Raw genomic sequence first — 22,847 nt, forward strand, 5'->3', positions numbered from 1 at the left:
AACAAAAGCAAGACTGGGATTTGGGGCACCTGGGTGGTTCAGTGGGTTAAGCCTCTGCCTTCAGCTCAGGTCATGATCTCAGGGTCCTGGGATGGAGCTCCACATGGAGCCCCACATCAGGCTCTCTGCTCAGCAGGGAGCCTGCTTCCCCCTCTCCCTCTGCCCGCCTCTCTGCCTACTTGTGATCTCTCTCTCTCTTTCTCTATCAAAAAAATAAATAAAATCTTTAAAAAAAAAAAAAAAAGCCTGGGATTTGACAGCTAGGAAAACTGGGTTTCCTACCACTCCATAGTCCTGGACTTGACATAAACCAGGATGGAAACTCTTTTCAACCACAGCCAGGACTCCGCAGGAGGCCTCAGGACTGTCACCTGGAGATGCAGAGCTCAGAGATAACTTTATCTTGCAGAATTAAAGGATGTGAATGGCTCTGCGGGTTGGCGGAGCAAGCCCCTCACAGCAGGAATGCTAAGAGTTAATGAGCTGCTTTTACATGTCAGTGAGCTTCTGGGCTTTTGCTGGGAGCCTTGGTTGGTCTGACTCAGCCTTAAACTCCAAGAAGCAATGAGAGAGATCCATTCCCGTGCATCCCCTTCTGATCCAGCTTCTGCGGAGCAGAGCAAAATCTGGTTTCTCGAGTCTCTCACAGACCATTGTGACTGACCTGTTCTAGTTGAAGTGTAAGCAAACATCTCCAGGGGCTCATTCAGGCGAAATAATAGCTTCAGGATCTGACAAACAACATTTACTGACCTCCTAATTGAGGACTAGAGACCACTGGTGGGCTTTGCCTGTAAAATGCTGGGACTTTTGGGGCCAAATCAAGGAGAGACTCCTCTTTCAAGAAGATGAGAGAGGAAGAGACACCAAGGCCAGCACCAACAAATAGTCAGTTAAGGGACTGTTTCCTCATTTGGTGCTGCTTCCCTTCCCCCTCCTGTGACTACCCACAAGTCCCTCTTCTCTGGTCCCAGGGGATCTAGCTCACTGGCAAGGACAAGACTGACAGGCAGTCAAGACTCTGTTAGAGCCCAGGAAGAGGACTTCAGGTACACACCAAGCTGGCAGGGGTCTGGATTCTTAGGCAGAGCCCTTCCCTGACATTCAGATTACAACCCAATGGGATTTAAAAAGGCTTTAATAGCATATAAGCATAATTACAGTAAATGGCTTTGCCTTTTTTTTTTTTTTTTTCCAGTATTGGCTGATTTCTCCACTATAGGTAGGAATACTATAAAAAAAAATACATGTTTTTAAAAATGTGTATAGGTCTGCTATTTAAAAAACTGCCTTCTGGAGGTAACTGGCCACAATATTTAACCCTATAAGCCACTTTAGACACCTCCCCCCTTAGGCACTGCCCCGGTCTTTTTGGCAACATTCCTCCACTTTCCTCTTTTCTGCTAAAGGAACTCAGGCTGGAGTTTGGACTCAGGGACTGGGAATGAGAGGGCTGGAGGCTTTGCCAATGCAGATAGTGGGGAAGGTCCTGAAAATTGTGAAGAGAATGTCAGACTTGTAAACTCACCCCCAACCCCTATTCTGAATGGCTCTAGACTAGCACAGCGTTTTTCTGATTGACCTTGATTCTCCCCAAAAGAACAAAACCAAGTCATTCTGACCAAGGATAGGGTTTTCAGGAAAGATCTTGGAGGGGCAAGGGCTAGAGAATGCCGGAGGGTGAATTCTCTTCTCTTCTGTTCATCTTGCTTCTGAACTTGAGAGCTTGCCCTGACTCTCTCACTTAATAGCACGCAGTCCTGGGCAACTTACATAAATATTTCTGAACTACAGTTTCTTCATCCATAAAATGGAGATGATTACCTTCCTGTCTACACCACAGGATTATAGATGTATTTTATGTTTACTGGGATTTTCCTATGTGTGTGGCACTGGGCTACGCAGACCTACATGCAATATAATTTTTGCTCCTTACAAGAACCATATGAAGTAAATATTGTCAATGTCCATGTCTGTTTTGTAGATATGTCTGTTTTATAGAGGAAGAGACTAAAGACCAACAGTCTTGTGGTTATGAACAGGTAGAGCCTAGGGCTGGATGGACTCTAGGTGGTCTCACTGCACCACATCCTGAGCTGTCTATGAAGACCCTTGCAATTACTTTGATCCTATTTGTTTTGCCACCATCTGGGAGACAGAGATACAGGCAGAAACCTCTAAGCTAGAATCAGCAGAAAGGGGTGGAGGCTGGGGGAGGGGCACGAATGCAGGAGTGACAAGCTCAGGAAAATCCCAGCCCATTCTGCAGGTTTCAGCCCTCCCCTCTCCTCCCCATTCATCCCTTTGTTGCCATCCTTGGGATTTTGGTCCTAAGGTTAATAAAGAGCTTCCAGAAAACCCATCATTTTTATTAAAGCTGGGGCAATCTTGCCAGACAGCACTCTGGAGCCTGCCTCCCGCCTACTCTGCTATGTCCATGCAGCCAGCAAAGGCTATTAAATGATTACAGCCATTTCCGGCCCAGCCAGACAGCTCCCCTGGATTGCTCGCTTGTTATCTGGCTGGGGCTGCTGCTGCTGCCTCTGGCTGCCCAGGGGAAAGTCAAAGCACGGATGGTTCTGTGCATTCTGGGTTTGCAGGTGAACGTCCAGGCTTTCTGTGTAGGGACACCCCCCTTCTCCCCATTCCTGACTCCTCTCCCTACCCAAGCCAGCCACTGCAGCTCAAACAGCTCTGAATTTGTTTGTACCCTCCTGGCTTTGAGCAACCATTTCATGTGTCTGTCTGTCTCTCAGGTGTGTGTGTGTGTGTGTGTGTGTGTGTGTAGCAGAACTTGGCAGACTGTAGAATCATACATGCTCAGCCTGACCAAAAGGCAAAAACCATCCACCATCAAACCTGTGGAAAGACTACGCGGTACAGTGTCCCTAGCTGCGTCCCCACCCCCACCTACCATCTGTGGGGCTTGTGGGCTGCTTGAACAAGCTCCGCCTCCTCTTCCTCGCTCAGCCTTTATGAATTGGGCAATGTTAATCTGAGTAATTACAGCCCACAAATCACAGGAGAACCGTGGTCTGCAACCCAAATCCTGTCCAGGATCAGAGAGAGGGGGAGAAATCTCAAACCACCTGGGCTAGCATTTCCACCATTTCCCCACTGCTTCTTAGATCTTCAAATGATGGTGGAAAGACTGTTCCATGGAAACAAGACAACGTAAAAATATAATGCCTGTTCTCTAAGACATTAGGCTCTATGATCAGAATAGTAAGTTTAAATATGGCTATACCATATAAATTATGTGATGTTTAACAAATCACTTAATATCTCAGTTTTCATGGGAAAAGGAGACAATATATCTTTATATATTTAAATATATATCTGCATATTTATATGTTTATCTCTATAGTTATATATGGAAACCCTTATATATACATAAATCTTATATATATATATATCCCTTTTCTATACACACACACACGTATATAACTCTTTACATATATAGAAAAGGGTTTCCATATTATAGGTAAGGAAACTGAAAGCTTAATTTACAACAAGGTGATTTGCTCTAAATCACACAGGGATTTGGTAATAAAGCTGAAAAATTCTTCTCACACGGATTCCCCAGCTTAGTAATCGATTTGTTACTATTATTTTACTTCTGTGAAGCCTTGGGGATGAGGGAGGAGAGTAGAGCTCATTCACAGACCTAGCATTCTGACCCTTAGAGTTGCTGGGAGGGGGTGGTGTGAGTGTGATGGGAGACAGGACGATCTGAATCCAGCCTCCCCCACCCCCAGCCCAGGCTGCCACTCCTGGGTGTCTCGCCTCCTTCGGGAGTGGGGTTGGGGGGTGGGGGTCTGCAGGATCTGGAAGGAGATTTTGTGGCTCTTTGTTGCCTCAGGCCACAGCTGGGCTAATTTTCAGTAATCTTGGAGCGGAAGAGATAAATCCAGCAGCATATTTTTAAAGCCACAGCTCTTGCTTTGTGCCCAAAATAACTCTACCATTTCTAGGTTAAGAGTAGAAAGGCATCATGTGCTGTGAACCTAGATTCAAAAATTGGAATGGCTGGTTTCAAATCTTCTAAGCTCTCCAAAGTCAGCTAGAAAAAATATATATATATTTCTTTCCATGACCCCCTAACCCAGCAGGGCTCAAGCTACAAGTTTTTCTGTACCTTATTCCTGGTTGCTAGAGTTCCCCACAGTCCAGAGGGCACTTTCCCTTTATAGCTTTCTTTTTAAACTGCCCCCAGCCTCAGCAGGCTCTTATAACCTAGGGGTAGCAGTAGGCTTAAAATGGAGGTTTGGGGGACACACACAGCTTGGAGTTGGAATCCCAGCTTTATCACTTACTTGTTGTGCAACCTTGAGCAAGTCACTTCTCCTCTCAGCCTGCGTTCTTTCATATGTAAAATAGAGATAACAATATCCACCTAATGGAACTGTGAGCATTAAGAAGACACAATGCTCATAAATCCGCAGAACAATGCCTGGCGTGCAGAAGCCAGAATAGAGGATAGGTATTATTACAACATAGCATCCCTCTGAGGAACCTGACTCCCCACGGACCCTGCCCCCCCATTTATTCTTAGATGCGGTACTGCCAGGAACTCTCTTTTCCAGGGGCCCTCTTCCCATCTGGCTCTGCCCCTCCCAGAGATCATTAAAGAACCCTAGCTGTGAAGTTTCCCAGCTTCTGGAACGGGTTGCTAGGTAGGGAGCCATTCTCCAGAGCCTTTGGAGGCTGGCGGGGAGGAGGCAGTTTGGACACAGTGGACCGCCCAACAGATGGGGCATCAAAAGCCTTGGGTTCAAATTGCAGCCCTACCATTCTGCCTTCCACTCTTTTTTCCACTACACCGACTTGGGTTTTCTTCACCCATAGGCTGGACACAGCAGCTACCTCCAAGAGGCACTGTTAAGCCATTAAACGTATTTATCATGGACAATAAATGAGACATTGCACTAGGAATAAGGGCAGGGATATGAATAATATTAGGACACTGAGCCCTGCTCTCAAAGAGCTAAAGTGCAGAAAAAGGCAAATGAATAAACACAATGCTGTTTTAAGTGAAAAGGGACTTCACTGCCTCTGCTGTGACCTCAGTCTGTACTTTCTAACCTATTAAGTTCTTCTTTCCAGCTTATCTTTCCCAGCGGGCAAAGTGGCCCCTGATAGGAACTGAAACTGCCCCCTCAAGCACTAACTAAGGCCCTGACTCCAGTAAGACCCTGAGTGTTTGACCTCAACACAGTGAGCAGCCTAACCCTTACTGCCTAGCACACCCACCCACCGACCTTGGCCCCACACTGGAGACGGCAACATCTTGGAGATGGTCTTTGAGACACCAATCCGCTGTCTTGTCTTCACAGTGCTGGCCTCCCTGAAATAAATTCCTTTCTTGTTTCCCCACCCCTCGTCTTTCTGCCTTTGGATTCTGTCGGCAGCGAGTAACCACACCTGGTCTGTTTGGGATCCCCGGAGCCAGGTGCCCCTGCACCCTTGGGCCCCAGTTGATACATGACTTTTTTTTTTTAAGATTTTATTTTTAATTAATCTCTACACCCAACATGGGGAGTAGAGTAATGGGGTGTGGAGTAATCTCTACACCCAACCCTGAGATCAAGGGTCGCATTCTCCTCCGACTAAGCCAGCCAGGCACCCCCAAATGTTTTTTGCTTATTTAAAAAAATAATAAATAGGTTTTCAAAAAGCAAAATAAGGAATAAGTAAGGTAGAGAAACTTTGGCAAAGAGATGGCATTAAACTTTCTAGAGACAGTGTGTGCAGAGCACTGGTTGAGAAATTAAAGAGCCCTGTTTCGGATCTTGTCCCCACCACTTAACTAGACAGATATGGGATCTTACTTAACCCTAGGTACCTCAACTTCCTAGGCATTAAAATGGGTATAATAATAGACTCATCTCTGGGAGAGGCTATACAGAGTAAAGGAGATATTACATGTAAGGTGCTTAAGATAGTGCTTGGCTTAAGTAAACAAAATGGCTTAAGTGCTTAATACCGGTAAGCTATTACTAATATTATTCGCAAGGAAATTCTCTCTTAATCTCTGCTCTCGTATTCTCAAGCCTGGTGGGATTGTTAACTTAAGTGATATAGTGACATACGGTCAGAGGGAAGCATATGACAAACGCAGCCTAATCCTAGGTAAGAGCATGCCAATTTGGTATTTTTGTACCCTATAACTCAGTAATCCCACTTCTGTAGTGCACAAGATATATGTATAAGAATGTACATTGCATTGTTTAAAAAACAGAGATACCAATAAGAAACTGGATAAATGAGTAATAATACAGGCATACGACACACTATATCCTTATTTAAAAATATGTGCTGAGTTGAAAAGGTGTTTGTTAAAAAACAAAGCTCTATATTACTACGCATAACATCTCATTTTGCTTTTTGAAAAGCTATTTGTTTTTAACAAGCAAAAAAACCATTCAGGAGTGCCAGGCTGGCTCAGTTGAATTATGTAATTAAAAATTACTTCGAAAAATATTTGGAAGAGGGAATCCTAGTGTAAACGATGGGCTCTGGGTGATCATGCCTGTCATCGTAGGTTCCTCCAATGTGCCAAATGGACACTGTGGTCCTGGATAGCAGGAGCCAGGAATGCTGTGCGCCTGTGAGGACGGGCCATATGGGAACTCTCTGTCTTCTCCACTTAACTTTCCTGTGACCCTAAAACAGCTCAAAAAAATAAAGTCTGTTGGGGCGCCTGGGTGGCTCAGTGGGTTGAGCATCTGTCTTCGGCTCAGGTCATGATCTCTGGGTCCTGGGATGGAGACATTAGACTCCCTACTCAGCAGGGAGCCTGCTTCTCCCTCTGTCTGCCATTCCCTGTGCTTGTGCTCACTCTCTCTCTCTGACAAATAAATAAATAAATATTAATAAATAAATAAATAAATAGTGTTAACTTAAAACAATACTTTGAGGATACACACAAAACTGTTAACAGTGGTTATCTCACTGAAGGGAAGCGGGATTGAGGGAAATGAATATTTTCATGCAAATGATGCTGTACTGTTTAATATTCATACCAACAATACAATTACATGTTATTTTATTCTACAGCACTTTAAACTTTATGTTTATCAAAAAGCTGGGGTTACACACTAAACTCTTGATAGTGTGACTTCCTGGGAGCGTGACTGGAGATGGGAGGTAAGGTACTAGTCATTTTACTGTACTTTTGTATGGATTTCATTTGTCACAATTTTTGGCCTTATAATTAAATCAGGGAGAGATGACTAGCCCAGCCCCTACTTAATCCGCTGCAAATGCAAAAACTGGCTCAAAAATTAGCTGAAACAAAACATTGCTGCCCTAGACAGTCTGGACCCAGGACCAGCTACATAACTTGCAGAGCCCATAAAAAATTCCCCTAAGTACTCAAAGATGGTGACAGCATAATATTAAACCAAAGAGGCCTTTCTAGGCACAAGGCCCCATGAAGCAGCCCTGGCTGGACCCAAGAGCCCCCTGCTGGGTCCCTTCTTCAGCACCACAACTAGACAGGGACCCTTCCTCCATCTTTCCTGCACCGGCCCCACCTGAAACTGGGAACCACAGTCCTTTCACCCAACAAAAAAACTGCTTCTGGGTGGGTCTGGTTGGGTTTTCAAACTTTTCCTCTCTCCCCTTCCCCCTCACTTGGTTGCAGTCTGCGCTTCTTAAAATTTGGCAGCAATCCCAGGCCCTGTGTTGCTGTGTCACTTCTCAGCCTTGAGCAACCATTTCTAGACAAGCAGTGATCTCCCTGCACAGAGGGTATAAAATGGAAGTGCCATCAGAACACTACAGGAGGAGGAGGACAAGAGAAGGAGTGTCATCTGGGGAAAACCCTCTGCACCACCATTACTCCACACCCCCTTGCACTTCCTATACCATTTCATTTTATTTAGCAAAACCATTTTGAATCCTGTTTTTACTGTGTGCCAGGCATTGTGCTAAGTGCCAGGAATATTAAATCGCATAAATGATAACATTTTTTGAATGTTTACCATGAGCTAATAAGCACGGCACTAAGCATTCTGCCTGCACTAGCTCATTTAATCCTAACAGCAACAGTCTCTCCCCTTTTACACACTAATAAATTTGAGGCACAATGACTGAGCAGAACAGGGACCTGAGCCATTGTGCAATGCTGTGCTGCCTCCCTTAAGAAGCAAACCAAGGCAAAATTTAAACAAACTTGGCCTCCCTGTCCCCATTTTCTCAGACAAGATCAGATCAAGTACACCAGCATTAGCTCAGAACATTTCCAAGGCCAGTCCATTTTACAAAAATGCTGTAATCGCCTCTCTTTTGGTTCCACATTTCTTTTTTTTTTTTTTAAAGATTTTATTTATTTATTTGACAGAGATATCGCAAGTAGGCAGAGAGGCAGGTAGAGAGAGAGGAGGAAGCAGGCTCGCCACTGAGCAGAGAGCCCGATGTGGGGCTCAATCCCAGGACCCTGGGATCATGACCTGAGCAGAAGGCAGAGGCTTTAACCCACTGAGCCACCCAGGCGCCACTTGGTTCCACATTTCTTTCTTTCTTTTTTTTTTTTATTTAAGATTTTATTTATTTATTTGACAGAGAGAGATCACAAGTAGGCAGAGAGACAGGCAGAGAGAGGGGGGAAGCAGGCTTCCTGCTGAGCAGAGAGCCCGATGAGGGACTCCATCCCAGGACCCTGAGATCATGACCTGAGCCGAAGGCAGAGGCTTAACCCACTGAGCCACCCAGGCACCCTGGTTCCACATTTCTAAAAAGTTTCCAATCCTACTAGAAATGAAAAAGAAATTTAAAAATACAAAATCAGGGGCGCCTGGGTGGCTCAGTGGGTTAAAGCCTCTGCCTTCGGCTCAGGTCATGATCCCAGGGTCCTGGGATGGAGTCCCTCATCGGGCTCTCTGCTCAGCAGGGAGCCTGCTTCCTCCTCTCTCTCTGCCTGCCTCTCTGCCTACTTGTGATCTCTGTCAAATAAATAAATAAAATCTTTAAAAAAAATACAAAATCAACATACAGAAATCTGTTGCATTTCTGTACACTAATAATGAAGTAGCAGAAAGAGAAATAAAGAAAACAGTCCAGTTCCATTTACAATTGCACCAAAAACAAAAATAAAAAACCCCCACAAATCCCTAGGAATAAACTTAACCAAGGAGTTGAAAGACCTGTATTCTGAAAACTTGGAAGACACTGATGAATGAAATTGTAGATGACACAAACAAATGGAAAGATATTTCATGCATATGGATTGGGAGAACAGATATTGTTAAATGTCCATACTACCCAAAGCTATCTATAGATTTAATGCAATCCCTATCAAAATACCAGCAGCATTCTTTTTTTTTTTTTTTTAAGATTTTATGTATTTATTTGACAGAGAGAGAGAGCACAAGCAGGGGGAGCAGCAGGCAGAGGGAGGGGGAGAAGCAGACTCCCCGCTGAGCAAGACCCTGAGATCATGACCTGAGCCTAAGGCAGACACTTAACTGAGTCGTCACTCAGGTGCCCTTACCAGCAGCATTCTTCACAGAACTAGAGTAATCCTAAAATTTGTATGGAACCACAAAGGACCCTGAATAGCCAAAGCAATCTTGGAAAAAAACAAACAAACAACAACAAAAAAAAACCCAAAACTGGAGGTACCATAATCCCAGATTTCAAGATACTCTACACAAAGACGTAGTAATGAAAACAGTATGGTATTGGCACGACCTTTGCCCCTGTTTGTGATCTCTCAGTCTCCCTCTCTCAAACAAATAAATAAAATCTTAAAAAAAAAAATTACAACCATATAAACAGTTAGTATCCTAAATGCAGGGCTGCAACCCTGAGGGAGAGAAGACAAAAGAAGCTAATTTATATCTCGAAATCCCTCAATTTAGAGAGAGCTCACGTCTTCCGAAAGAAATTTCCCCAAAGCGAAGATTTAGAATCAATTTATACTTGGTCCAACAGAAGGAAACAGACGTGGCACTGACGATTGATTAAACGCAACCCCACTCACTGCAGACCACAGGGAAGACAGCTGGATTAACTTCTTGGTGATGCAATCCCCTGTAGAGGGGATGCTGGCCTCCAGGGAGGCTCTGTCATGGGTCTCAGGCCTAATCACTGTCAGAGGCGCGGGGAGGGATCTGGTCCCCAGTCAGAGCTGCTGAGGGGGCTGAGAGGCTCTAGGCTTTGGAGGTGCCTGGTCTGCTCTGATCTCAAGGAGGCAGCTAGTATGAGAATAGGTCTGTAATACTTTTCCTTCCCAGGAAGGAAAAAGTTATCTGTCCAGTTGGGGAGATTACCATAAGTCATATTTCAAATGGATCATGCTTTTTGGTTGGGAAACAGTAACAGTCACTGTTTTTTCACGATATACCTCTCCTCTGACTCTTTGTCACTCTCTGCTCTACCTCCGTTTGGTAATCAAACCAGGATGGTTCCTCCTCCTCACCAAGGGAGTGGTCTGCCATTCTTGATCTTCCTCCCTTGTATTTGGGAGGTGGAGGCTCTACCATATTCCCCACACCATCTTTACCAATAACAAATCTGATTCTGAACTTTGATTCCTCAGTTGGCTCCTTGAATCTATTCTTAATTAATTAAGACTTAGAGGGAAAGGGAGGTGATTAATTAGTCTCCACCAAAGTTCAGACAATTAATAATAGCCTCCAAAGCTGTGTAAAGTCTAGTCCGCACGGACTCTCGTCATACCTCTTCATGGTCCTGATACGCACTTTATTTTACCTTTACATTTACTGAAGTTTACAACACACAGATGCACACAGCCACAGCTGCCTGAACATGAAAGACCCTGAGCTAATGGTCCCTCCAAAATGCTGAAATCCGAATTCCTGAAACCTGTGAATGTGATGTTACGTGGCAAAAGGGAATTTGCAGATGTGATTAAACTGAGGATGTTAAAACAGATTATCCTGGATTATCCAAGTAGGCCCAATGTAATCACAAGGGTCCTCCTAAGGGAAAGAGGGAAGCAGGAAAGTCAGAGTCAGAGAGAGATCTCAGAGTCAGAGAGAGATCTGCAGATGCTATCCTGTTGGCCTGGGAAGATGAAGGATCCAGGAGCCCAGAAATGCAGGCAACCTCTAGAAGCTGGAAAAGGCAAGGAAAGAGCCCCTCCCCTACAGCATCCAGAAGGAATGGAGCCCTGCTGGCATCTTGATTTAAATGCAGGGAAATCCATTTTAGATTTTTGATTTCCAGAACTATGAGATAATAAAGTTGTATTGGTGTAAGCCACCTAATGTGTGGTAATTTGGTACAGCAGTTCCGGGAAACTAATACAGATTTTGGTACCTATAAGTGGAGTCTTGCTATTAGAAATAACTAAAAATGAGGGCGCCTGGGTGGCTCAGTGGGTTAAAGCCTCTGCCTTCGGCTGGGGTCTTGGTCCCGGGGTCCTGGGATCGAGCCCTGCATCGGGCTCTCTGCTCAGCGGGGAGCCTGCTTCCCCCTCTCTCTCTGCCTGCCTCTCTGCCTACTTGTGATCTCTGTCAAATAAATAAATAAAATCTTTAAAAAAAAAAAAAGAAAAGAAATAACTAAAAATGTTCGTATGGTTTTGGAATTGAGCAATGGTTGGAGATTGGAAAAATTCTGAGAAGCATGAGATAAAGTGCTTAGCATACTTTGAACAGACTCTTAGTAGAAAAGTAGTTACTAAGACACTGCTAGAGAGGATTCAGGAAGAAGTGAAAAATGTTAGAGAAAACATATCACCATCTTAGGGAATACCTAAATGGTCATGAACAAACTGGTAGTAGAAATATGGACAATTAAAGAGGCTGTCAGTGACATCTCTACTGCAAATGAGAAACAGGTTATTAGAAACCGAAGGAAAGTGGATACTTGTTATATAGTAACAGGAATCCACCTTGATTTAAGCCAAGTAAAACTTCTCACCTCCAGAACTGTACAACAGTGAATCTGCATTGCTTTAAGCCATGAAGTTTGTGGTAACTTGTTATAATAGTAATGAGAAGGGGCACCTGGGTGGCTCAGTCGGTTAAGTCTCTGCCTTCAGTTCAGGTCATGATCCCAGAGTCTTGGGATCAAGCCCCACATTATGCTTCCTGCTCAGCAGACAGCCTGCTCCTCCCTCCCCCTCTCCCCCTGACCCCCACCTTCAATCCCCACTTCCCACTTCCCACCCCCTGCTCATGCTCTCTCTCTTGCTCTCTATCTCAGATAAATAAATAAAATCTTTAAAAAAAAAATAGTAATGAGAAACTAATACAGATCTCACAGTCAGCCTGGAACTCGGACAATGAATAGTGTTGTCCAAGTTACCAAACTATTCCCTTCACCTGGCATGTGGGACAAAGTATCAGTAATGTGTTAGTTAAGTGCACAGGGTTCACTAGCAGGCAGACATGGGGGATATCTGCAGATATGAGCAGATATGGGTGAACAAATATTAAACACCACTATGTGCTAGACACCTTGCTCAATACTGGGACTATAACAGTGAGCAAAAAACACTTAATGTGTAAATGTATGGAAATCACTTAATTTCTATGAGTCTCAATTTCCTTATCCAAAACATGGGAATGACAATGTGTTTCTCTCTTGTTTAAGTATCCAATGCATATAAAGTGCTTGTCACAGTTTCAATAAATAATAATTCATTAAGTCTTCCTCTCTCTTGTTCTAAAAGATTATTTTATAACAACAGGGGGCAACAACACAGGATTTAAAGATTCTGAAACTTCAACAACAAAGACCGCCTCATCAACATACATATTTCCTTGCTAATAGGTTGTCTGTATCCCATGGTTCATCATTAAACACAGATCCAATCTCACAGGCTCAAATGTGTCCACCTCAGGGCTGTCTACATACCTGGTGATACTCTTTTCCCCCCCAAAACTCTCTGACACGCAGTTTGGTGTGCATCATGTAAAGTAAATCATTAATTCACACAGGCTGAGGCTTTGAGCCTTGCTGCAGACTTTTGGTTGACCCTAGATGATTATGGGAAAAGAGATGTGACACATGTGTTTTGGGTAGGACAGTATCTATAGTGCAGAGTCAAAAAACATAAAAGAGAAGACTTGGGAAATGTCACCTCACTACTCAGGTTGGCCCATGTTGCTAGCTAGAGCAACAGCTCTGGGCACAGGATTGGTCCAATGTTGGAAGTAAGCATTCTTGGACCATCAACAACAAATGTGTTTGTTCAGACTTCCTACATTTTTTAAGTTTGTTTGGTTGTTTATTACATTCACTGGCAGCTGTAATCCAGAGGCCAGGTACACTGTTGGGATTCAGCAGTTAAGAGCCACAACTCTAGTAACAATAAGCTTCTCATCACCCCTGTTTTCTTATAGATACAAATTTGTTGCCTAAAAGTTACCTTTTTATACCTTAACCTTCTAGAGTTACACCTGTGAGTCTAACTTCTTTTTTTTTTTTTTAAAGGCTTGATCTATTTATTTGACAGAGAGAGAACAGGAGAGTACAAGCAGGGGGAGCAGCAGCAGGAGAGGGGGAAGCAGACTCCCCACTGAGCAGGGAGCCCAACGCAGGGCTTGATCACAGGATCCTGGGACCATGACCTGAGCTGAAGGCAGTTGCTTAACCAACTGAGCAACCCAGACACCCCAAGTCTGACTTCTATAAAGCTCTCAATTTTGTGTTTCCATACTGGTACAAACATCATTTAAAAAAAAAATTTTTTTTTTGAGATTTTATTTATTTGAGAGATAGAGAGCGAGAGACCGAGACGGAGAGAGAGAGAGCATGATCAGGGTGAGGGGAAGAAGCACGCACTCCAATGAATAGGGAGCCCGACGTGGGGCTTGAACCCAGGATTCCAGGATCATGACCCGAGCCAAAGGCAGCACCCAACCGACCAAGCCACCTAGATGCCCACAAACATCCTTTTAAAAAATTTATTAAGTTTTGGGGAGCCTGGGTAGCTCAGTGGGTTAAGCCTCTGTCTTCAGCTCAGGCTGCCTTCAGTCTCAGGATTCTGGGATCAAGCCCCACCCTGGGTGGCTCAGTGGGTTAAGCCTCTGCCTTCAGCTTAGGCCCTGGTCTCAGGGTCCTAGGATCAAGCCCCGAATTGGGCTCTCTGCTCAGTGGGGAGCCTGCTTCCCCCTCTCTCTCTCTGCCTGCCTCTCTGCCTTCTCTCGATTTCTATCTCTGTCGGGTAAATAAATAAAATCTTTAAAAAATTTTTTTTTTAGTTTTTATTTTAATTCCAGTGTAGCTAACATACAGTATTATATTGGGTTCAGGTGTACTTTTTCACTTTTTTTTTTTTTAAGATTTTATTTATTTATTTGACAGACAGAGATCACAAGTAGGCAGAGAGGCAGGCAGAGAGAGACGGGGAAGCAGGCTCCTTGCCAAGCAGAGAGCCCGATGAGGGGCTCAGTCCCAGGACCCTGAGATCATGACCTGAGCTGAAGGTAGAGGCTTAACCCACTGAGCCATCCAGGTGCCCCACTTTATTTCTTTTGGTACTGCCATCCTCAGGACTGCCTTCTCCCATCCTTCACCTGCCCACTCCCTTGGAGATAAACCATTCCAGGCAGGGCCACTGCTGAGGAAACGCTTGGTTTCATTGAGATTAGAGTGGAATGCCATTGATTTCTGCTCCCTCTCCTTTTTCTTTCTTTTAATTTTTAATTTTTTTTTTTTAATTTAGTTACTTGACAGAGAGAGCACAAGCTGGTGTAGGCAGCAGGCAAAGGGAGAGGGAGAAGCAGGCTCCCTGCTGACCAAGGAGCCTGACCTGGGGCTTGATCCCAGGACCCTGGGATCATGACCCAGGCCAAAGGCAGTTGCCTAACCAACTGAGCCACCCAGGCACCCCTCCTTTTTCTTTTTTAAAAGATTTTATTTATTTATTTGAGAGAGAGTGAGCAAGATAGACAGCATGAGCAGGGGCAGAGGGGGATGAAGAAGCAGACTTTCCACTGAGCAAGGAGTCCAAGGCGGGGCTCAATCCCAGGACTCCAGGATCATGACCTGAGTCAAAGGCAGCCGCTTAACCGAATGAGCCACTAAGGCACCTCCCCTCTCCTTTTCTGACTGTGGGTAGCAAGCTCTACGTGCAGAGGCAGAAGAGACATCTCTCTAGTCCACATGCTCAAGTCCAGGTCTCCTAGCAATGAACTCTCTTATGCCCCTTCCCTAAGGGCCCCTAGGCTCTAACCAGTGCTTGACCTGAATATGTTTCTCCAAATTAGGCAATGACCTTTTCAACTCAAAGTTGACTGCCTCTGTGGAAATGAACATTTCAAGTTCTTTTGGAATCTGGGCTGAGTTTCTCTGAAAATATTTGTCATTAAAGAGCCTTGCTATTGCTGGGGACAGGCTTTCATTTCTGTTTTACTAGAATCAGTGAGGCTTTAGGCAATTCTTGCTCCGGCTGCAAAGCTTAAAGTAATTACAAGCTATTACCTCTCCTCTGCCCTCAAACCAGGTTATAGGTAGGTCCTTTTTGTCTAAGCATCTCTCAGAGAGGAGCTCTAAGCCCACCAATTCCAAACAATCCAAGCCAGCTTTCCTGAATGAAGTATAGACTCACGCCCACTTTGCCACAGTGCTCTCAGGCTACACAGGGAGCCTGTCATCTTTGAGCCAAGTCAGGTGGCAGACTTGGTGATCGCTGCCCTCCCTTGGTCCTTTGAGACATCAGAATCTTCCCAGTAGAAACCTGAATTTCCCTTTTGATAAGGGGTTTAAAATTTTAGCTACAAACTATGGTGTACGTACACAACTAGGAGAGAAGGTAATTGGGAAACTCTACTGTTCCCTGCAACACTCTTCAACAAAAGAAGGATAAAAGTGTATTATTTTTCAAAGACATGATTCAAAAGTTGTTTCTCATGATGAAGTTTTCAGGGGCCAGTCTGTATGCTCCAGCGACACATTAAATGGATCAATGATAACCTAAGGAACTATAATGAGTATCCATTTCCTGACCCCGCCTTAGCTGCTTCTCTGCCTCTGGGGGATTTGAAGGAAAGCGGAGCCCAAGGGAACAGTTCTTGCTACTCTTCTTTCCTCACTATCCCCTCTAAAAGGTATGCCCAGAAGCATAAGCTGGAGTGAAGATGGGACTGGATTTTCAGGAGGCATATAAACTCTGTTGTGGGTCACTTTTAAGGAAGAAATTTATTTATTTTGTATCATGGTCCCACCCCTCACTGTATTCTGCCCTGAGCTAATCAATCCTGGAAAAAATGGTGTAGAAAAAAATGAGGGAGGTGGAGGAAACACAGGGTTGAGGGAAAGAACTATCTCAGAATCCACTTATTAAACAGAAATGTCGAGGGGCGCCTGGGTGGCTCAGTCGGTTAAGTGTCTGCCTTTGGCTCAGGTCATGATTGCATGGTCCTGGGATGGAGCCTTGCGTTGGGCTCTCTGCTCAGCAGGGAGTCTGCTTCTCCCTCTCCCTCTGTGCTCATGCTCTCTCTCTCAAATAAAGAAATAAAATCTTAAAGAAAACCCCCAGTAAACAGAAATGTTCAATTGTGGGAAAACCAGGAAGTTTTCATGCTAGTTTTTCGTTTACATGATCATTAAAAATAGAAGGTGCAGGGTGTTCTTCTAAAGGAGGAGGCAAAGGTGAATGAATAAAGCGAGTGAAGACTTAAGTTTCATGGATTCTAATTCCCCATTCCCACACTGTCTTGCTCCTTCCCTCCAGGCCAGATCAGAACACAAAACACAAGCTACAGAGAGAACTACAGCAGACGTGATGAGCCCCGAACCCCCAGAAAGTAAAAGTGCACCTCCCAAGGACTCACATTCCTCAGCTAGAGACCTCTCAGCCTGGCCCTGTGCCGCCCGGTGGCAGTGGAGGATGTGAATGAGGGAGCCGCCTCACACACACAGATTGCTGATCTCATTTTGTTTCCTAATAAGGATCTGTACACACCTCCCAGGACCGTGATTGCCATGACAACAGCAGAAGTTGAGGGTGAGCAGGTTAGTGGAACAGCAGGCTTTCTAAATCCTCAAACGAGGCCTAAGGCTGCACTCACTCATGAAGTGGGAAAATTCATGTTGGCAGCGCTCCTGAACGGATTCCAAAAAAACTCAAGGATCATGGCTTCTTTCGGGAGAAGAGTCAGAGATGGATTCTACATGAAGCCCCTAAATGGAAAGATGATTTTGCCAGAGGTAGGAATCCCTAAAACAAATAAAAGCACGAATCTTGCTCCACCCCCCCCCCATAAAACTAGGGCACATAAACTGTGTCCATCATCCACAGAGTAAAGACATCTGGCAAACCAGGGCAAAAATAATCCCCCAGGGATAAGAAAAAACAAAAACAAAAACAAAAACAGGTGCATTAAGAAAAATCTCCAGAATAGAGTCTTCCCACAGAGACAACTAAGAACAACTCAGACCTAAATTCTCAATGTGAAAGATAGACTCATACCTTGGAAAATCACAAAAAGTGCTACCATCTACCAAATGTTATTCTCCAGGTTCTGGAGCATGCATGTATTATCTCATTTAATTCTTGTTACAACCTTATTAGGTGGGCACCACTATTATCTCCATCTTACAGGGGAACTAGGAATCAGAAACGTTAAATAAGGGACTTAGAACTGTGCAGCGGCCGAGCTAGAATTCAAAGAAGGGTTACTCTGACCTGGAGCCTGAACTCTTAATGATTCTCTCTCTGATGTAGGGACAGGGCTCCTGCTTCCTGCAAGAATCATGAGTAGATGTCTTCCTCACACGGTTTCTGAGCCTCCAAAGGTATCATGCAATCTCAGGAATATTTACTCTCAATTCTACACCAGTTCTTAAACTTTGGGGTACATTGGGAAAACATGGAGGGCTTGTTAAAACACAGACTTCTAGGCCCCACTCTGAGAATTTCTGACTCAGAAGGAATTAGTGCGGCTGCTCCAAGTAGTGTACTTTGAGAACCACTGTCCGGTCACTCTAAACTAAGGTGCCCTAGGCCTCCCTGCCTTAGCCATCTGGCCTGCCTAATTAACCTTCCACTGCCTAGTCCCAATCCCCTGGGGTCTTCCTTGACAAGCCATAGTGTTATCTTTGGCAGTGCGGTGTGTTTTTGGAAGTCCCTGAGGGCTTTTGAAAATAGGATCTCCCTCTCCAAAAATAATCTGTTGCCTGAGGTAATGAAAAGTAGAAAAGGGGGCCCGGAAGAAGCACTAGGGGATAGCAAAGCAGCCTGGTGCGCTGAAGCCAGACAGGCTCTCTCAAAGGCAGGGGCAGTCTTTTTATAACCTCTCGGGCTTCCCTCTAGGAACTGATCACAAGAGGGCACCCATTAAAACCTCTTCAGAACATTCACATTGAGAAAGTGAGAGTTGTAAATGGGAATGACTGGCCCTTTAATGCTCCCCCGCCCCACCCCTCCCTCTGAAGAAGCTGTAACTGGATGCTCTCCCTCCTCAGCCCATTTTCTTTCCTCTGCTCAGTCTCACGGGAAGCTGCTAAAGAAGAAGCCCTTGTCCTGGTCTGCTCACACAGAGGTGAGGCTGGAGAAGGGGGCCAGGAATCAGGATTAACCAATTTGATGCCTGACTGGTTTATCCTGCAAGAGATATCACCTGGTGATGTCCCCATGGATCCTTTCAGAGCGTGACGTCTTATCCTAGGTTTTTGTGGACTGTGAAGATAAATGAACAGTTCAGCAACAAAGCAAAAGAATGCATCAATGGAGGAGAAACAACCGCAAGGAAGACATGTGAATGAGGACTGGGGCACAGACGGCCTCTTTCTCTTCACGGCCGCAGGCTGCAGCTCTTTTAGGTGTGAAAAGGTAGTGGTTCATGAGGGGGTCTCAGACACAAGTGTAAGGAGACCCAGACAACAAGAGGAAACCTTCTGGAAGCAAATGCACCTTCATCATGAGGCACTAAGGGCAACAGAATCAATGAAAGGCAGGCTCTTCTTGGGACCGGAAATAAACAAGTTTTTGAAGCATTTTCCTTTTCTCTGGGTAGAGCTAACGAAGCCTCCTCATTCCATCTCCAGAAGGGCAGCTGGGGTAGGGGTGTAGGGAGAGTGCCTGGACTGTATAGATGTCAGGATGATCCAGACAACCTTAGAGGGTGTGTCTCTGGGTCCATAAATGAGGATTACTGAATTCTGGCCACCAGGTCACCAGCCTAGGCCATGTCATGGATCATGCAAAACCATTCCAGAAAAAAAAAAAAAAGATAAAATTAGGCATTTATTAACACTGTTTGTCAAGCACTATATTCAGTTCTTTCTTCTTTAGTAATCATGGCAATTCATTAAGATAGGGGTTATCACTATACCCAGTTTATAGATGGAGTAATAGGAAAATATGAATTTAAGCAATTTGCCTATGCTCACCCAGCAAGGAAGTCTGGAATTGCAATTTGATTCAGATCTGATTCCAAATCATGATCTTAATCCTTATGCCGTATTCCTTACTGACTCAGCAGAACATGTTTTTGAGTCCTAAAACCTAAAAACGTTGAAAGGACAGAGCAGAAAGCAGAGGGGCATCCCTTTAACTTCAAGTCAGTGGTGAGGAGGTGTGTGGAAAAGTATGGTGAGGTCACCGTGGACGACATGGAAGACAGAAGCTGTGTCCAGCTCAGTCCATGAGGATGGTGACTCGTGCGTCAGGAGCCAGGCACAGTCCTGGACAGAAGGGATTAGACAATAATGAAGGGGAGCAATAGCGACTCCTTCCTTATCTTCTGTCAAGAAGTCCTAACATTCTTTCAGATCTGAAGGGCCAGATGCAAATGAAAAAACTGGTGGACGGTTCCTACCGCACATTTGCCTAGGAACGTGCAGCCACCAGCATCATCAGTGAAAGAGAGAATGTATTCCGACTTAGTTCCTGGCTCACCAGAGTGACCTACAAAGTCCCGTGAGAACAGGAAAAGCCCTAAAATGAAGGCAGGTGAGCAGGGCGTGGGTGTAGCTGCTTTCAGAACAGATCTTGACATTCTAGGTGCCTCCCATGCTGCAGTACTAGGCAGCCCAACAGCCCTTCCTCCTCCACCACTTCTTCACTCCATCCCTGGCACTGGGGTTGCAGATTTGTCAATGAACTATTTTATGTTCCTCTCCTTGCCATCTGGCAATATTACTCTCTAATGAATTGCTTTAACTTGTGCATTTTCTGTTGTGTTTTTTTTTTTTTGACAAATGTGACTTTTAGTTGAATCATGCCACATTCATAAATAGCAAATGCTGGCTGATTAGAATCGACGAAAGCCCTTAGAGTTGCCAGCAAAAATGGGCCCTTAGCTGCACATGTTACTCGTATAGCCTAATCATTGAAAGGCACCTGATTATTTTTGGAAAGAATGTTTCACACGCACACTTGTGTCATCTGTAATGCATCTGTGTATGTATTTGAATTTGGATGGGTTCTTGCAGGCCAGCCATGCTAGGAATATAAGTGCTACATACACTTGGATTTGGAGCTAGACACACTTGGGTATGAATCCTATTCTGCCACTAACAAACTACATGAACCTGGGTATGTTTCTTATCCTCTCTGTGTCTCCAGTTTCTCATATGTAAAATAGTCATAATAAATCCCTTGCAAGGCTGTCATGGGGGATAAATGAGATCACATGTTTAATGTGCTCGGCACAATGTCCGGGTAGATTATGGCTCAATAATCAGGAACTATTATCATCATCATGATGTTCTATTAATAGAGGATTATGACAGACACCATTTGCAGTCTCTGAAATCCTTCCTTTCTGAAAACTGTCGCGGGGATGGGCCTACAAAGCCATATTTTTATTGTATGACATTGCTTTAGTGATTAGACAAGAATAAGGAAACTAAGGAATTATGAGCTTAAGGAATTTCTCTATGCTCTCCCAGCCACTGGGTTCTTGATCCAATCTAGCAGATTCTACTTCCTGAAAGTATGGATTAGGAATCAGCCCTCACTGGTCCTCTAAACTAAGAAACTGTGAGACAGTCACATGTGCAAATGTACATGTCAAGGCAGTAAAAGTCAGTCTGCAGAATGATGTAGGTATGCAGAAAGAAGCAGGTCTGACTTTGACCTGCAGTCAAAGAGAGTGGTGCCTTGGTTTTTATACCTTCCACTTCCACGAGAAACTCCACTGCATGTATCTGTCTGTAGATCTATGTGTCTCCCTTTTGCTTACCACTCTGAACAGGTTTGCATCATCTTCAACCAAAAGATCTTTGCTAACAGTGTCACGTCTGCACATGAGGCCACCAGATCTTCTCTGTGTGGCTCGGATAGCCTAAGCACATGAAAGACCCCTGGTTACTTTACAGTAGAACTTTATATACACGTGCACTCTTCTCTGTTTTTAATTCTTGAAGGACATTAAGTAGAAAATCAAAATAATCATGCAAGAGTATAAGGAAGTCATACATGTATGGAAAAGAAGAAAGACTAAAAAGAAAACCATTAGCATTCCTGATCTTAAAAAACAAACAAACTAGTCATCTAATTGCCTTCTAGAACCCAGCAAGAAGAGAGACCTTGGGTCTTTACCTGGTGTTGCACTGGATACTGTTGGCCACTGCTGATCGGGCCCTCCTGGACCAGCCCGTAGAATGCCAGCCTCCTCCAGGTGCACAGAGCTGAGTAAACACACAGACCCAAATAATGGTTAGACCATAAATGACTTTCCAGATCTTCTTCCACCCTGAGAAAGCGCATGGCTCTCTGAAGGCAGGGCTACGGCTAACACACTGTACTCATATTTGAAGCAATGTCTGCTGAGCAATTACCTTACATAAACTGCAAAAGCATCGTTGACTTCCTGCTTGTTATACTATTCGGGCAATAAACATGTTTTATCTTTGTGGCAATTCTGGTTGTCGTTAATGCCACATGGTGTTCAGTAAATCTAATAGGTAGCCCATCAGAGGGCTAATGCCATTTTAACACGTTATTGCTGAACCAGATGAGGAGAACTTGTTCTCAGAAGCCCCAGGCCTCTCTTGCTGATTCTCCTTTTTCTGGGTCCTCTATAGCAAAGACGAAAATACATGAAAATTATTTGTTGACTGTAGCATTATTCCAAATTAGTTACCCAATTACTTCTTAACGTATTTCATGTTTTACTCTTTCTGTATTTTTTGCTTATAGACCACACACCCTATATTTCCTGGGACTTGAGGAAGCCTATCACCACCACTCATGGATCCCAATTCAGAAGAGATTAATTCAGCATGAAATATTGCAGGGAGTGAGGCATGAACTGGGACTCCCTTGGAGGCAAGCAGAGATAGAACATAAACCCTTCAGGAATGGGGCAAACATCGTATTCATTTATATATGTTCAATGCTCACACATAGGAGACCCTCATATACTTGTGGGATGGATGAAGGAAGGAAGGAACAAACGGGACCGTAAGAGTAAACATCATCCCAAAGAATCCTCACCAGAATTAGAGGATTTTTTTCTTTTCTTTTTTTTTTTTTTTAAGATTTTATTTATTTATTTGACAGAGACCACAAGTCGGCAGAGAGGCAGGCAGAGAGAGAGGAAGGGAAGGAGGCTCCGTGCTGAGCAGAGAGCCTGATTCGGGGCTCGATCCCAGGACCCTGGGATCACGACCTGAGCGGAAGGCAGAGGCTTTAACCCACTGAGCCACCCAGGCGCCCCTAGAGGATTCTTTTCAAAAAGACATTGGTTCATCTTGCAAATTAAGTTACTCAAAATTTACACTACTATTCGAAGGGTTATGTGAGGCAGCGAAGCAGATGAACTATTGTGGGGGAAGCCCATCTATCAATTGAATATTCTTTCATTCTTGACTCTGAATAATATATCTAATCAAAATTCACTCATTAAGCTCTGCCCTACTACAATTCTTCCCTTCATCTACATTCTAGAATCTTTTCCCCCCCAAATATTAAT

General features: G+C 44.3%; 1 protein-coding gene across 10 annotated transcripts in view; it reads right to left on the reverse strand.

Annotated features, from left to right (window-relative positions):
• Window positions 1-22,847, reverse strand: part of LOC308343024 (protocadherin alpha-C2) — a gene marked incomplete at both ends in the record, with an annotated part of 206,533 nt that overhangs the window by 13,856 nt on the left and 169,830 nt on the right. For all 10 annotated transcript variants that reach the window (XM_080803824.1, XM_080803821.1, XM_080803827.1 and 7 more), the window contains one exon: window positions 21,473-21,561. In XM_080803824.1, coding sequence (XP_080659950.1) covers window positions 21,473-21,561 — 89 coding nt within the window. The remainder of the gene's footprint in view (window positions 1-21,472; window positions 21,562-22,847) is intronic.

This window comes from Martes martes, assembly GCF_963455335.1.
Source record: "Martes martes genome assembly, chromosome: 5".
Taxonomy (NCBI): Eukaryota; Metazoa; Chordata; class Mammalia; order Carnivora; family Mustelidae; genus Martes; species Martes martes.